Genomic DNA, 16,710 nt, shown 5'->3' on the forward strand with positions numbered 1-16,710 from the left:
TTTTCCTTCTTAAATATCATTATTAAGGATGGATTTAGTGAACGTAATAGAATGTAAATAGAAAGGAAATGATGGTTAAACCACGTATTTGGTTTAAAGGTTGTCAGAAACACATTTTCATTGCAACATTTTAAATTGCTCATTCTAAGGCCAACGTTTACTTGCCAAGATTTATAAGAAGGTAATTAGGAAAAGTAAATGTTGGATGTCATCATGAACAGTCACAAAAAGTCTAAAAAGTACAAACCTTTAATGAGATGAACGGATGCAGCTTGACCTAAGGAGCAAACAAAATGAAGCGACCGGAGAATGTAATTCCTTCAGAGACCCAGCTATCATCATCTTAATCTGTTTTCGTGCGCAGCTCCTAAGAGGGGAAGCTGAGTTACAGTTAATTCGCTGAACAGAGATTTTTGTTTCACTTTGCAAATAATTTAGCCATGAGAAAAAACTATATTTATTTTGTATACTCGGACTGGCTGTAAGTTTATTTGTGAATTTTTGTGGCCTTTGAAAAGGAAAAGATCATTAGCCTTCTTCCAAAGAATGTGATTTGGGAGAATTACAGACTATACTCTTCTGTAGAAAGTAGTGCTACTACTTGAGAGCAGGAATTACGTCTGTCTTTTTATCATCATTTCCTTAGTGGCTAGTGTAGTGGCTGGTGTAAAATAGATGTTCAATAAATACCTGCTGAACTCAACAATGTTCAGTGAGTAATGAAATCTGTGATTAGTTATGATGGCGTTATTCAGTCTTTTAATCTATGCCTCCTTTTGAAAACATTAAACATTCATGACCTTAATGTTTATATTAGAATTTGAACATATAAAGTACATTAAATATTTCAAAAGCATCTCCTAAAATATACTATTGAGCTCTGATGTGCATTGTAAGGAACTCACTCCTCCCATTCCCCAGGTTCTCTGTCCTGTTGAGAATCAGTCTGTTTTATTAAGATTTAAATTATTTTAGTTGTATAACTAATCAAACTTAGCAGCTTAAAATAAGAGCATCCATTTATTTTACTGTTTTATTTTTTTTTAAAGATTTTATTTATTTATTCGACAGAGATAGAGACAGCCAGCGAGAGAGGGAACACAAGCAGAGGGAGTGGGGGAGGAAGAAGCAGGCTCATAGCAGAGGAGCCTGATGTGGGGCTCGATCCCATAACGCCGGGATCACGCCCTGAGCTGAAGGCAGATGCTCAACTGCTGTGCCACCCAGGCGCCCCCATTTATTTTACTCTTGAGTCGAATTTATGCATGGGTAGGAGGGCATGACTTATTTCTGGTCCTTGTGGTATCAGCTGTGGTGGCTTGAGTGGGTCTGGAAAATCCACTTCTTAGTTGGCTCAGGTACAGGCATAGCTGGTTAGCTGATGTTGTCAAGCTGTGTGCTGCACACATAGTTATAGATTGATGGAACATTTTACTTCATATCTTTTATAATTTTTAAAAAAGATTTTACTTATTTATTTTGAGAGAGAGTGTGTGGGTGCATGTCCATGAGAGTGCACGTTCAGGGGAACAGTCAGGGGCAGAGGGAGAGAGAGAATTCCAAGCAGTCAGCATGGAGCCCAATATGGGTCTGGATTTCATGACCTGAGCCAAAATCAAGTCGGACGCTTAACCGACTAGGCAACCAAACTCTCCTCCTTCATGTCTTAACTATCATTATTAAGTAGAAATAGAAATAGAAAGGAAAGTGATTATTGAATCACTGATATAGCCTTAAGTGTTACCAGCAATGTCTTCTCATATCAATATTTTGAATTATTCGGTTTAAGGCCAGTGCTTAGCTGGGAGCTCGGCTATGGCTATTGGCTGGGTGCCTTGATTGCCCTTCATGTAGGCCTCTCTAGAAGAATGCCTGGGCTCCCTCACAACATGGATTCCAAGAGCAAGCATTCCAACAACAAGGAATTGGAAGTTTCTAGTTTCTTAAGGCCGGGGCCCAGGCATATGAGCATAGTAACTATATTCTATTGGTCAGTCATAGAGTATGCCTGGATTCAAAGGGAAGGATGGAGACCCTGCCTGTCAATGGAAGAGGTGTCAGAGATTTGTGGCCATCTTTAATCTACCATAATTATCTTCAAAATAATTTCTTTGTGTGAACAGGAAAATATAAGACTTTTAAGATAAGATAATTACCCATCTGTATGCCAGAATTACCAAGACTTTAACTATGATAAGCTTGCAAAAGTAGCTTGTCTAAAGTTGTCTTATGCCTGAAAGGCTATGGGAGTGCATATAAAAAGAGGCTTATCAAATTTTGATAAATGGGCCTAATTATTATTAGTAAAGTAGGTGAATTGACTATATAGCATTGCATTCAAAGGCTAAAATTATGTAACAGGCCTCTACAAAACTGGCTAGACCAAGCATGGTCATTCATGTTTGATGAATGATAATGGGCCTTCCTAATTTATGTATTATCTTAATATAGCCAGGGCGTGTGCCACCTTAGCTTCTAAATATTTTATTCTCCTACTCACGTTAATAATGTGTATTCCTTCTGTGTTTTTGTACCACCAGTAGTGAGACTTTGATGAGCAAAACGGATGTTTCTGACAAACTGTTTCTTAGGTTTTTGGTGTATGAATATACCGGAAAAAATATTTGAACATTTATCATGTTCCAGAACCTGGTCTATGTTCTGGAAATACAGCAGGGAGCACAAAGAACAAAGCCTGAAATACAGCAGTAAGCAAAAAGGACAAAGCCTATCCCTGCACTCATGGAATTTGCATTTCTAGTGGGGAAGATAGATAAGTAAGTGAGTAAAGAAATAAGTAAGTAAATAAATAAGCGGATAAGTAAGATTAAGCACGTAGTTGTAGTAAGGTAATGGAGAGTGATCCTGGAGAGAGGGACCGTTTCGGAGGGTAGTCGTGGAGGCCATCCGTGGTGAGCTGGGTTTTAAGCGGATAGCTGAACGAGGAGAGGAAAGGGGAGGGTCTTGGAGAAGGGTGCTCCAGGCAGAAGAACAGTTAGTGGAAGTGTGCGAAGCGTTAATGACTGTGGCGTGTCTGAGCAGCACCAAGAGGCCTCGTGTGACTGGAGCAGGGGAGTGAGGGCAGGTTGGAAGTTAAGATCAGTGAAGATCAGTAGTGCTCTGATTATAGGTGTCCTTGGACCATTACCAAGTTGGATTTAAGTCCTATGATGGGAAGGTTTTAAGTAGAGGAGGGCCACGATCATTTCATTCTTTTTAAAAAAAGATTATTCTTTCTGCTGTGTGAAAAATTGTTTGCTAGCTATTGTGATGATGATGACGATGGTGATGATGGTGGTGGTGGTGGTGACGATGGTGATGATGGTGGTGGTGGTGGTGATGATGGTGGTGGTGGTGGTGGTGATGAGACATAACACTTCATGGAGGCTTGCTCCCTACGGGATTCTCTTTTTAAAACTGTTTTATTTGAGTTATCTCATGTTTTAAAAAGATTTTATTTATTTATTTGACAGAGCGAGAGAGCACAAGCAGGGGGGACAGGGGGAACAGTAGAGGGAGAGGGAGAAGCAGGCTTCCCGCCGAGCAGGGAACCCGATGCTGGGCTCGATCCCAGGACCCTGAGATCATGACCCAAGCTGAAGGCAGACGCTTAACCCTCTGAGCCACCCAGGCGCCCCTTGAGTTATCTCATTTAACACAACCCCTTTGTGAAGATTCTAGTGTAACTTTAAAGTTATAAGTGAAGAAATAGAAGCCTAGAGAGTGGCCCATAGACACACAGCTAGCCAGTGGAAAAGCACGTACTCATCAAGGCGATGCAGGGATGTTGGTAAAGGCGGTGAGCAGTGACTAAACTGAGCCTATATTCTGAAGGTAGAGCCAACAGGAGTTGTTGATGGATTGGGTATAGGAGATGAGTCAAAAAGTGAATTGAAGGATGACTTTGTAGCTTTTGGTCTGAGCAACTAGGTGTGGCTTCGCAATTTACTGAGATAAAAAGTACATTTGGTTGTTGGAAAGAGGGTGTTGTAAATTAACAGTTCTTTTTTGGATACGAAATACTGCTGCCCCTCCCCAAACTAAGACCCAAATGGTTTTTAAAGATTCAGTTATTAAAACCTTTTGGGGTCCTCTGTTGTGTCCTATTCAAGGCAGAATGAGAGGGAGAACCAAAGGTCCTCCAAGGGATTAGAAAAGTACTATAAGATAAAAAAGGAAAGATTGGTTGATGGTAGCCACATTGTTGTCAAATATAAGGGCTATTAAAAATAGACATTTTGGGAGGTGCCTGAGTGGCTCAGTGGGTTAAGTGTCCAACATTTCATCTCAGCTCAGGTATTGATCTCAGCTCAGGGTCGTGAGTGTGGACCCCACATTGGGCTGCACTCTAGGTGTGGCCCCTACTCAAAAAGAACAGACATGTTGGCAAACACACACGACACAGCAATGTGCACATTTATCCTGGGAACACAGACTGCGGCGGCAAGCAGCGTTGTTGCTTGCGGCAGAATATTGTTGCTTGCCCTAACTGTGGTTTTTGAAATGTATGCTAGTCCTAAGCATTGAAAAGATTTTTAAGGAAGAAGTAGTTTCTCTTTTCAAAAATATAGATGTATTACACAGATCTGGATATGTGATAAACTTTTATAAAATTATATACCAAAAAATGAGTGCATGTAAAACAATGGGGAAGCGTGAGTAAGCTCTAGAGTCTTGTTAATTGTATTGTGCTGTTTTCAGTTGCCTGGTTTTGATAAATGACTTCAGTTGTGTAAGATGTCATCACAGCGAGAAGCAGCATGTGGGTACATGGTGAACTTTCTGCACGTTTTTTGCAACTTATGTCAAAGTAAAAAAAATTTTTTTTAAATACAGATACATATAATTGAAAGTCTTGCCTTAAATTCTGACCTTGTTCCGTCCTACCCAGTGCAAGCCGCCACACTCCCGGGAAGATGGGAAGCAGAAGTGGGTATGTTTGTAACATGCAAACTTCACGGGATGTTGATTATATTCTTCATTTATTAATGCTGCACACTTTTAATACTTTGGCAGTTTTATTCATATTTTAGTGCTTAAACTTCTTATATGAGCAGAATGTGTGCATATTTAATGTACCCAAAATGATGAAATGTGTGGTAATTTGTTAAACTAAAAGGCGGAAGTAAGACACTTTGGCAAATACAGCATGTTGCAAGCATTTTAGGGAGCCAAACAAGCTGAACATGTCAAAATAATAGGTAGTTCTATGATATTTATTAACGACTTATAATAGCTGAACACTATTCATAAAGATGATTGTAGCATTATTTCATTGACTTCTGAAATGTTCATTATTGAAAAACATAAATTCTCTTTATTTCTCTTTTCTGAAAAGGAAGACTTCCGTATTTTGTTATATGATTCGTCTGCCATTAATTTGTTTACTTTTCTTTATTTGTCTTTCCTGATACCAACAACAATGGAATAGAGATGTTAAATCTCTGATTACCTACTTTTTTTGGTTATTGTTTTTAAATATAAATATTCCAAGATTTAAAGACCCATCTTGCCATTGGCAACAACATGGATGGAGCTAGAGAGTATCATGCTAAGTGAAGTAAGTCAGTCAGAGAAAGACAAACACCACATGATTTCACTTCTATGTGGAATGTAAGAAACAAAACAGATGAACGAAGAAGAAAAAGAGACAAATCAAAAAACAGACTTTTAACTATAGAGAAGAAACAAACTGTTGGTTGCTAGAGAGGCAGTGGGTAGGGGGAGGGGTGAAACAGGTGAAGGGGATTAAGAGCACACTTGCCTTGATGAGCACCAAGTAATGTATAGAATTGTTGAATCACTCTATTGTACACCCGAAACTAAGTGTATGTTAACTACACTGGAAATAAATGAATGAATGAATAAATAAATAAATTCCCAGTTGAGAAATGTCAGCACTATATTGTTCCTACTCAGTTTTGTTTCGTGTTGTGTTTTATTTTTTTAATTATTTTTTTAAAGTTTTAATAGAATTTTATTTATTTATTTTTAAATAATTTTTTATTTCGTTATGTTAGTCACCATACTATATATCCTTAGTTTTTGATGAAGTGTTCCATGATTCATTATTTGCGCATAACACCCTGCGCTCCATGTAATACTTGCTCGTGTTGTGTTTTAGCAAAGCAAGGATTATTGGGCGATAGTAAAGTGACATAGTACAAAACTCCTGAAGAGGTAGGGGACCCGAGAAAGTTGCCTTGTTTCCTACTCAGTTTCAACAAAATATCGTGGGTCTTAAAAATTGTTCTGAACTGGCATCAAAATCCCTAAATAACAACAAAAGAACAACTGAGTAAATGCTTATAAAATCACAGCTTTCTATTGTAAATTTATTTATTTTTCCCAGGAATTTATTTCTTATTTTTTATTTTATTTTTTTATTAAGTTAGTCGCCATATAGTACATTTATAATTTGTTGTATTGAAAAAACAACTTTTCTTAAAAAGAAGAAATGATTTCTGAAAATGGATTAAGGTTCTGAAGTTGCTTTACTAGCTTGATTTTATATCACTGTCATTAAAAGGGATTTGGCTGATGAAACTGCAGGATGAAACTGACCGTACTATTTTTCAAATGCTTGGAGGATGTAGAATGGAAGTGACCTCTGGTTGATACTCCACTTATTTGTGAAATGCTATGGAAAGTATGTGGTTGCTAAACACTGTGTTTATGAGCATTAAGGGGAATAAAATACTGCCCCTTTTCAAAAGAGCTTATTGCCAAGCAAGGAATGGCCAGAAGGGCAGGATAGGGTGGGGTGGGTGGGATTGGAGGTATGTTGAGTTTGGGCTGAACTCAGTTGTTTTTAAAAGCTTTTACAAGATGAAGTCAACATTAGTAGCCCGACCACATCTGGAGAGAGGAGTTGGTGAATTATGGGTTGAGGGAGGGGGTAGCAGTCAGGGGCATTAAAACACCCTACTGCATTCATAGGGCTCTGTAGATAAGTAACAGTGATCTGCAAGTTGGCTTTAAAATGATGGAATCAAAAAACTTACAATGCTGGGATTAAACATTATATTATTATTATTATTATTATTATTATTATTATTATTTTAAAGATTTTATTTATTTGAGAGAGAGCTCACGCACACACACACATACATGAGTGGGGGGAAGGGGCAGGACTCTGGGATCATGACCTGAGCTGAAGGCAGATGCTTCACTGACTGGGCCACCCAGGCACCCCTAAACATGATATTAAACATGAGTTTAATAACTGGAATTTTCAGACACTTGCAAAGTTTTAATTTAGCTATTTATTCCAATTCCTTATTTAAAAAAATGGAACTCTTTAATTTGTCTTTACTCCCTATATTTCTGATGTTCAGTTAAAAATATTTATTAGCAGAGAAGGATTCCAAAAAGCTGGAAGCAGCAAGCAGTGCAAAAGAGCATACGTTTCTAAACCGGATCATCAATTCGTGGAAAATTTAAATTGATGCGGCTTCGTTCAGGAGGACAAGGCAGCAGGATATCTTTAGTCGTAAGGCTAGAATTCCTCAGGCAAATTATAGCTCTGGCTTATCTAATTCTTTAGGAAGTTGATTAGCCCCTCTCATGTTTTGCCACGTGGACTGGGATGGCACAGACTCACGAGGTCACGTGTCTCAGACTGAAGGTAACATTTACTGAGTGAATACCAAATTCCAGGCACTCTTCTCAGGGGTTAACAGGCATTAATCTCTAAAAGTTTATAAAGACATCTCTAACAAATGATTCCTTGGTTAATAAATATTCATATTTATTTTTCACTTGGGGTATTTGTTATATTTTCATTATTTCTTCTCTTTCAGCTCTTCTTTATGCAACTATTTTTGGAAACGTTACCACAATTTTCCAGCAAATGTATGCCAACACCAACCGATACCACGAGATGCTGAATAATGTGCGGGACTTTCTGAAACTTTATCAGGTCCCCAAAGGCCTTAGTGAACGAGTCATGGATTATATTGTCTCGACGTGGTCCATGTCAAAAGGCATTGACACAGAGAAGGTATGGGTTATTATTATTGTTGTTGTTATTTATTTTCCATTTCAGTAGGCTCTTCAGAGGCTTGTAACTTTCCCACTCATACATTGCTTGTATAATTGCTTCATAAGTGTTCCTCTGTTTTTCATAAGCGACGTATCAATCAATCGTAGTATGTATTGAGTGCTTAGAAGGGGCATAGCACTCAACCATTAATCATCAATTTAGAAATCTTGGTTTCTGAAAACAACTAATTACTCCATTTCCTTAAAACACTCATTACCACTCAGAGTAATTTGCTGAATTCCTCTAAAAGTAATGATGCTGCCATCTCTCCTGGTCAGTTTTATTCTTGATTTCTCCTTTGACTTTTTTGCCCATTTAAAATTTAGAAAGAAGCTTCCTTGCTTATAAAGGAAAAAAGTTCTATGTCTTCTATGCTGTCCTCCACTTAAATCTCTTCCCTCTCTCACACGTGTTTACAAAGCAACGTACAATTCTTTTTCTCTTTTCCTTACACAAATCTATAGAGTGAATACTACCTTCCCACCCACCTGACATTTCTAATTTCTTGCTTGTCTTTCCGTGAAACCTCTCCTAATTTTTCCCGTCTTATATTAGAAGAGAAGGACCCAAAGTCCTCCTTAAAATAAACAAAACCAAATTAAAAAAATAAATTCCCACGTCCTACACCCAGCGAGTCACATCCAATATGAGGGGATGACAAAGAGACCGCACACGAGTTTCAAGAAAACCCATCTCGAGCTCTTTTACTTTACAAGCATCCGTGGAGGCCATTATTTTTAGGTACTGAATTTTGACGGGATGATCAGTTAGTACGTTACTTTCCTTGCCATTTCCCACACATTCGATTTGTTCTTTTAATCATATCATGTTGACTTGGAGTTTTTCTTTAAGGTCTGTTCAGTAAGCACCTTTCATTGTCAAAGGGAAAGAGCAAATGAGCAAAGTTGATATTCAGCTGGAGGAATTTCACTGAGGTAGTTTTAAGCCAGAGCAGCTGTTGTTAGGAGCAGCTGGTTGAGGGGAAAATTAGGGGTCAGACATGGAAGACTTGAGGGAGGGAGGCCTTCAGAGGAAGTGCAGGTGAGATGCTCGGCGGGGGGGGGGAATTATTTGAGGAATCATGAAAGAGGATGAGATTTCTCCCTCTTTCAACAAATCTTACAAGCTGCAGTATCAATTTCCTAGTTAAATGGCCAGTAAAATGGAATGTATGACTACAGACAGGAGAAGGACAAACTATGTTCTGTGGAATTTGATTTATATATGCCTGAGCCAAACATTATATGGCTGTAGGGAGGGTATCCAGAGAAGGAGGAGAATCTTCCTCAGGGACACAGGTGGGACTCAGTGTTGAAGACATCAAATGCATGATGTTCTTGGAGGTCCACATTCAGTGAAACTGAGATCAAGAGGCAACGGTCTATATACCCTGTTGGTCACCATCTCAGTCAGAAGCTTTTCCTTTCGGAAAATGCAGTGGGGGCACATGGTAGCTGGCAGAAAGCATCAGCCAGATGATTGAATAGGGCGCTTTTCGTTTGAAAAGAGACTGACCCATTGCCTATGCCACAGAGCTGTTACATGGCAGATTTTTGAGTCCCTGTTCTCTGTATTCCCAGATGCTGGGTTAGTTCAGGAAGGAAGCCGATTAGATTCTCACAAGCTTCCCCTCGAGGACCTGCACACCTGTCTGCTTCCTGATGTAGTTAGGGTGTGGTACACTGGCCTGTGGTGAGTCTGGAAGTGGACACGCCATGCAGCAGGAAACAGTTTCTGGGTTCCTAGTATTTACCACTGGTTTTTTGTTTTTGTTTTTGTTTGGTTTGCTTGTTCATTATTTGTGGTCACAGAAATGTACCTCTGATCAGTAGAGTATCCACAGAAAGTGGAGTAATAGGAAAAAAAAAGATTGGGAGGCTAACATTAAAGGTAAAATAAAATGTTAGTTCAAATGAAAAGATTCTTAAAGAAATAAGTCAAAATACTAAAGCGTATTAGCTTTTGGATAAGAAAAAAGTCACAAACGTGCTTCCTAACTGAATGGGGAATCCAGAAAGAGTAGCTTTTGACTAAAGGGGGAAGCAGAGTTAAATTACTGGCAAGTATGAAAGGTTTGTTGTGCATGTATAAAAGATATCTAAAGTTTAACTTAATGTGGCAGCAAACTCTCCATGCCTGTATCGATTTCTCCCCGTCTATTAAGAAAATCCCCACCCAAATGTGCGAGAACTAGCTGTAACAGAACTGTAAATAAAGGGATATACACCAAAGTCTGGGCCTGGGACAGTTACAGGAGATTCGCATGAATTGTATAGTCAAGGATGAATTTAAAAATGCATTCTTACAGAAACAGACTCTGAAGTATAGAGAACAAACCCATGGTTACCAGAGGGGAGAGGGAGGGATGGGTGAATCGGTGATGGGGTTTAAGGAGAGCAGCTGTGGTGAGGAGCACTGGGTGATGCATGGAAGTGCTGAATCACTACATTGTACGCCTGAAACTAATATTACACTGTGTGTTACCTAACTCAAATTTAAGTAAAAATGTTAAAAAATGCATCCTTGGCACACCATATGCTCTACTGAACAAAAAGAAAACATAAAATTGCCATTCAACTTTTTGGTTTAGTAGAAAAACTCCAACCAGAGCAGAAGAGCCACATTCCTGTTAGGCATTCAGTAATTTGACAAATAAATAGTGTACATAACATAGAACTTTAAAATATGATAATGAAGTATCAAAGTATAGACCCAAGAATTATTAGCCAAAGCAAAGAGTGGGAATAAATATCTCAGAACTAGATTTTACTATAGATAAGAACTGAATGTAAGTTAAAGGACGTATCATAAAGAAGGAATTGATATATTATTTAATATAATTATAAAATGAGCTAAAAATCTCAGAAACTATTTAATAAGGGTTTCCTGCATGGCCTAACATAAATATCAGATGGACTGAGTTACATGTAAAAAAATAAGAAACCACAAACTAGTAAAAGGAAAATATGGGACCATGTTTAATTTATCTCTGTACATATTAAAGCAATGGAATACATAACAAAGTAACTGATAAATAGATTTGGCTAAAAATGTAAAACCTTTCGCAAGTAATGAATCATGGAACTTTACATCAAAAACTAGGGATGTACTGTATGGTGACTAACGTAACATAATAAAAAAATTATTATTAAAAAAAAGAAAAAAATAAAATAACGTGCTGACAAAAAAAAAAATGTAAAACCTTTCATACCAAAAACCATGAAAAGGAAAACAAGATAGAGTATTTGCAACAAATATCACAAGTGAAAAGTTAATTACCTTAATATGTAAAGTGATTTTATAAATGAATAAGAATTAAAATACCTGAGGAGAAAGATGAGCTAAGTACATAGTTTATTTATATAAATATACAAAAATACAAATTAGTAATAAACATATAAAATATTATTTTAACTTGTAATAAATAAATATTGAAACGAGGCCATTTCTAATATGTCAAATGGACAAAGATAATGCCCACTCTTAGCAAAGCCTGTAGTGACTGACACTATCATATATTTCTGGTTTGTGTGTAATTTCGTGTGGCATTTCTTGAAAGCAGTTTGACTAAGATAATATCTTAAACTGGGGGATATTCTAGAGCTCAGTCCTTGTGCCTCTTCCCTTTTCTGTTCATCTTCTCTCCTTCAGTGATATCATACAATCTTACGACTTTAAAAATGTATGCTAACGCTGCCCAGATACAGACACTCATCTCGGATCTGGTCTGGAACTACAGACTCCCCTATCCAGCTGCCTCCTCACATCCAGGGAAGCTGTCCAGAACTGAACTCCTCATCATCTCCCATAAACCTGCTCCATGGACATTCTTCCCTAATGCAGTTAATGGAAACTCCACCCCTCAGTTGCTTACACAAACCTCCCCGCATTAAAACCTCCAAATCTTGCTGGTTCCTCCTCCAGTGCTCACCACTCCATCGCCATCTCCTGTTGTGTAGCCAAACAGCTGGTCTGTCCCATTATAGTATATTCTCCGCACAGCAGCTTTTGAGCTTGTGTGGCTTTCATAATGAAGCTTTCTATCTATCATCTATCTATCTATCTATCTATCTATCTATCTATCTATCTATCATCTATCTATCATCTATCTATCACATATTCATCTGTACTATAGGCTTTTTTGAGAATAAGAATAAAATTGATTGAGCTTGTTAAAATATAATGGTGGGGAAAAGGAAAGGAAAGATTGATGATAGTAATCAAATAAATACTGTAATTCACATCTTAGCAATATGAATGTATTTGAGGATGTAGCTTTAGTAAATAGCATCTGAGTGTTAACAGTTATCCTATATTTGATGTCAGAGACCTCTATTCGACTTCCTCAGTAAGCCAGATACTTAGTCTTGCTATGTTTCTTATCTCACATTTTGTTGATAGTCTCTTTCAGATATTTTATTAATGTTGGTTGTTATCAGATTTAACTATGAGTATATACTGAAAAAGATTGAAATGTACAAAGTCAAATGTCTTTGTTCTAATGCTTCTCTTGTTAGTTCTGTTTTGAAACAGTGAGATTTTTTTCAGTTGCTAGTACAATAGAACTTAATGATGCATTGCAGCTAATTAGAGAAGAACCTTCACCCCAATTATTGACATTTCCTTCTATCATTTCCACATATTTAGTTTTATAGATTTTTTTTGAATTCAGCTTTACCCCGCAAGCAAATTAATCACTGTGATTTAACTCAGTCTTACCTTGCCTTGTGTGAATAATGCTTTCTCTAATACAAATAGTGGCATTAAAGTCAGGACTGACATGAAGATTGTAGCATTTCTATCAGGAAAGGTTGCCTTAGGCAAGATTTTCTATATGGAACAGTACCGAGATTAATTTTATTTAGTTGAAAGTGTTTTATTGATGACTAATTGCTCTAGTTGCTTTAGATTCTTTTCAAATGTAATAACCAAAATCCGTCCTCTGGGCTTTGCTACTTGTAACATCCTGTGTGCACTTAAAAGACTGAGAAATGGGTGGAATGAGTGAGGATTTAAAAAGGAAAAAGGAGATTATGGGAAAAAAATAGAAAGGATGATGAAGCTTAAAACCTTGTCATTTTTTATTTTTCACTGTCTCACTTTTTTTTTTTCTAACATGTAATTTGGAAAAGAGCAGTAGAAAAAAGCTCTTTGGTCTTCGTTTCTTGTTTCATGTGCTTTGTAATAAGCATAAGTATCAGTAGGAAGATGTCATTATATAAAAAGTTCTGGCAGAAATATGCAAAGCATTCATGCAGAAATACGCCTTTAGAATTTAAACAAATTGAGATTTGAATATTTAAAAATCTTAGATTATTTTTTTAACCAAATCTATCAAAGGAAGTACTCTACATCTTCCAAATATGGTAGACAATATATTTTGTTTTTCCTACAAGTTAAAGTAACTTCCTTTTAGTCCGTTTACTTTTATCTTTTTTTTTTTTAATTGAGAAAAGCATGTCTAAATATTTTTCTTCGTATTCCTAAATGTGAAGAACCTGGATGACATTTTCATACCTGGCCTCATTTTCTTGGTTCAATATTCAAATATTTCAAGAGGTTCCTATGGCAATGTACAACAGAACCTGAGTGACGGCACTAGCCTTCCAAGAAAGACTCTACAGACAAATGTGCTGTGTTAAATAGATCATGTAAATACATACATGTGAATGTAGTAAAATGAAACTGAATTGGTCTTAATATGCATTAAAAGCACTCTTGTCTTTGGATCAAGGGAGGTAAGAATCATTCCAGTCCATGGCAATCAGATTGCACATAAAATATTGTGTTATAATTCTAGCTGGATAATTTTAAAAGAAATACTATCAAATGACAGCACACTTACCAGAAAATAGCCATGACGGCATGAAGTTCTGGGAATCTTGTTATTTGGTGGATGATTAAAGGAAATGTGAATATTTAGTTTGGCTAATTGAAGACCTGGGGAGAGGTATGACAGGTGGCTTAAAGTATTTTAAAATGCAGTGATCTAACTGCTTCAGGAGAAAATTAACTCCCTGCTAGTAAAGGACACAGGCCAAAGGTAGTACAAAATGAACGTGCACGTCCTGACACTAATTTGGTGATATTGAAGATATTATATGATAATTGTGTCTGAATGATTTGGAGTACTACTATGTATCATATCTTATTTCAAATTGAGACACACATTCAAGATAGCCTATATAAAAATTACAGAATAGGACTCTGTAGTAATTATTAAATCTGTAGTGGTCAGTAATTATTTTCTCAACAATTTTTTTATTCATACATCTATGTACTGTAGTTTTACAAATGAAGCTAATTTTTTAAAAATTCTGAGGAACACAGAATCTCTGATAAGGCTGAGTAGGCCATGCCCAGGAGACAAATGGCATATTTTTTCTGTCGTCATAGTTTAAGAATGCTCCAGTGCAAGATTTATATCCCTGTTAGCTGATACAATTATCAGTAAACTTCTGGTGTGCGGGCAGTAGGCAGTCTTATTTTGCTCTGGTGATGATAGGGAGGCGTTGTATGATTAAAATAAACACTGAGTGACCCAAACCTCTCTCCAGGAATGTTAGTGTATTCTTTTATTTTATTTTTAAGGTTTTTTTAGGGGGAGAGAGAGAGAGAGAGAGACAAAGACAGGAAGGAAGGATCTTAAACAGGCTCCACGCCCAGTGCACAGCTGGACACAGGGCTTGATCTCTATAACTCTGAGATCATGACCTGAGCCAAAATCGAGAGTCAAACGCTTCACCGAGTGAGCCCCCCAGGTGCCCCATAAGCATATTCTTTTCATGTACCATGTTGAGATGACTTCAGTGCAGTAGTGTGGGCTGGCTTGTATTTCATTTTCTTGGCAATCTGCCAGGAGTCTCTGAGGAAGGGACTGAGAAATCATTATCAAATGATCTATAGTCTAGGAATGAGAAGAAGGACGTGATGATTTAGGGCAACGGATGACTTGCGCAGTCGCGTGGCTCTATCAGACCAGGAGGATTGGGTTTCATTCTTCCGTGTTCACACCTGTATTGGAGATGCAAACACCCACCTTCCTTATTTGACAGGAAGATGAAAAGTACCCGTGTAATGCCTGCCTAAGAGAAACAATAATAAGGGCTAACAAATACTTTAGTCTGTGGTGGTTGTAATTTATTTCTTCCTTTACCAGTTATAAATTATGAGAACTTGGTCATGCCTGGCACCGTTTTTAATCTGAGTCTTTAATCTTAGTATTCAGTGCATACTGTCATCTTTAAATATAGATGAAAATAGAACCTCATTTGTAGAGTAATTTGGTTGAATAAAATATTTCTATCTACATACACTGAACACAAACACACAGATTTATTTTAGGCTTAGGGGAAAAATTAAATCATGAATGAACCCACATGCTGCAGACAGTGTCATAGTATGAGTAGGTGTGTGTATCCATCCTGTTATTTTGTTCTGAGCTGCCTTGATTGATCTGTTTTCAGACTCTCACTAGAGTAAGTCTGCAGAAATGTCTATTGAAAAACCTATTTTTGAATGAGATCATAGTGTTTCCTACAACTTTTGCAGTTTACTAGACAAAGGTAGAATTATGCAGATGGTTGGATTTTATAAACTGAACTTAAAAAAAGAAAGATGTCTCCATTCCTGTGATTTCTGTTGTTATTATTTGACTGTGTTTGTTATGTTAGATTTTTCTTCCAGAGCTCTGTGGCTTTCTGTTCCTTAGCCACTTTCCCATCTCTTTTCTGGTTCTTATGATAATGCCTAAAAGACGCCGTATTTTGGCTCATGCTGATTGTTTTCTTAGTTTTGGACTCATTTATAGTTTATGAAGTAACGAAAAGCCACTTTGAGCTCCTTTACTAGTAGTGCCAAATAATCATAGGCATCCCTTTCTGGCACAGCAGCAGGTGGCAAGAGGGTGGAGAAAATAAATACGTTAAAAGAAAAAGAAAAATTGTCATGTAAGAAAGAGATTCCTCTAGTTGTTCACTGCCAGTTGCCTGAAATCCTACTTCATGCCCTCTTCCTGAGCCTGGTCCTGGAGTCAAGGAGAGGAACTCAGGGTCTGCAATCGAGTGGCTTTTTCTCAGGTTTTGCTTTTTATGAGTCTTGACCTGTCTTGAGATTGAGACCTTCAGGCATTCTCTCCTTTTGTCACATTAGCATTCTTCCTGATTTCTTTATATCTGGAATTTTCTTGAGAAAGTCTTCCCTCATTTCTCCTGGGGTATCTCTGAGATATGGAAGACATCCATTAAAGAAGGATGTATATTATGGTGGAATTTTGAAATAGGGAAATAACCATCCTTTAAAATTTACATCCTCATCAAACAGAACCATGGTTTTGTAGGATATTGTTGTAATTGCTATGGAGTGGGAAATAAAGATAAACACAATCCATGCTCTTGGGATGTACAGTGTCTAACGGGGGAGGAAAGACTTAAATAACCACAGAGATAAACATAGGACTCCAAATCGTGATGATCCTTGAAATACAATATAAGGAGCTATGTAAGATTTTTAAAAGAGGAGAGGGGGGTGAATCTAATTTAGGTTGGAAGGGTGTTGGTCAAAGAAGGCGATAGAGAAAGCAATAGAATTTGGACGTAAAAACCTGTTAGAAACTGAAGTTCTTCACATATTTTAGAAAAGAAACACAATTTACCTATGTGCTAATC

The 16,710-nt window shown here is 37.3% G+C and overlaps 1 protein-coding gene across 1 annotated transcript in view; it reads left to right on the plus strand.

The window, feature by feature from the left end:
• Positions 1-16,710, plus strand: part of KCNH5 (potassium voltage-gated channel subfamily H member 5) — a 282,791-nt gene that overhangs the window by 174,439 nt on the left and 91,642 nt on the right. The window contains exon 8 of the mRNA XM_008701136.1: positions 7,803-8,002. Coding sequence (XP_008699358.1) covers positions 7,803-8,002 — 200 coding nt within the window. The remainder of the gene's footprint in view (positions 1-7,802; positions 8,003-16,710) is intronic.

The sequence above is a fragment of the Ursus maritimus genome, unplaced genomic scaffold (genome assembly GCF_017311325.1).
Source record: "Ursus maritimus isolate PB19 unplaced genomic scaffold, ASM1731132v1 scaffold_25, whole genome shotgun sequence".
NCBI classification, from domain to species: domain Eukaryota; kingdom Metazoa; phylum Chordata; class Mammalia; order Carnivora; family Ursidae; genus Ursus; species Ursus maritimus.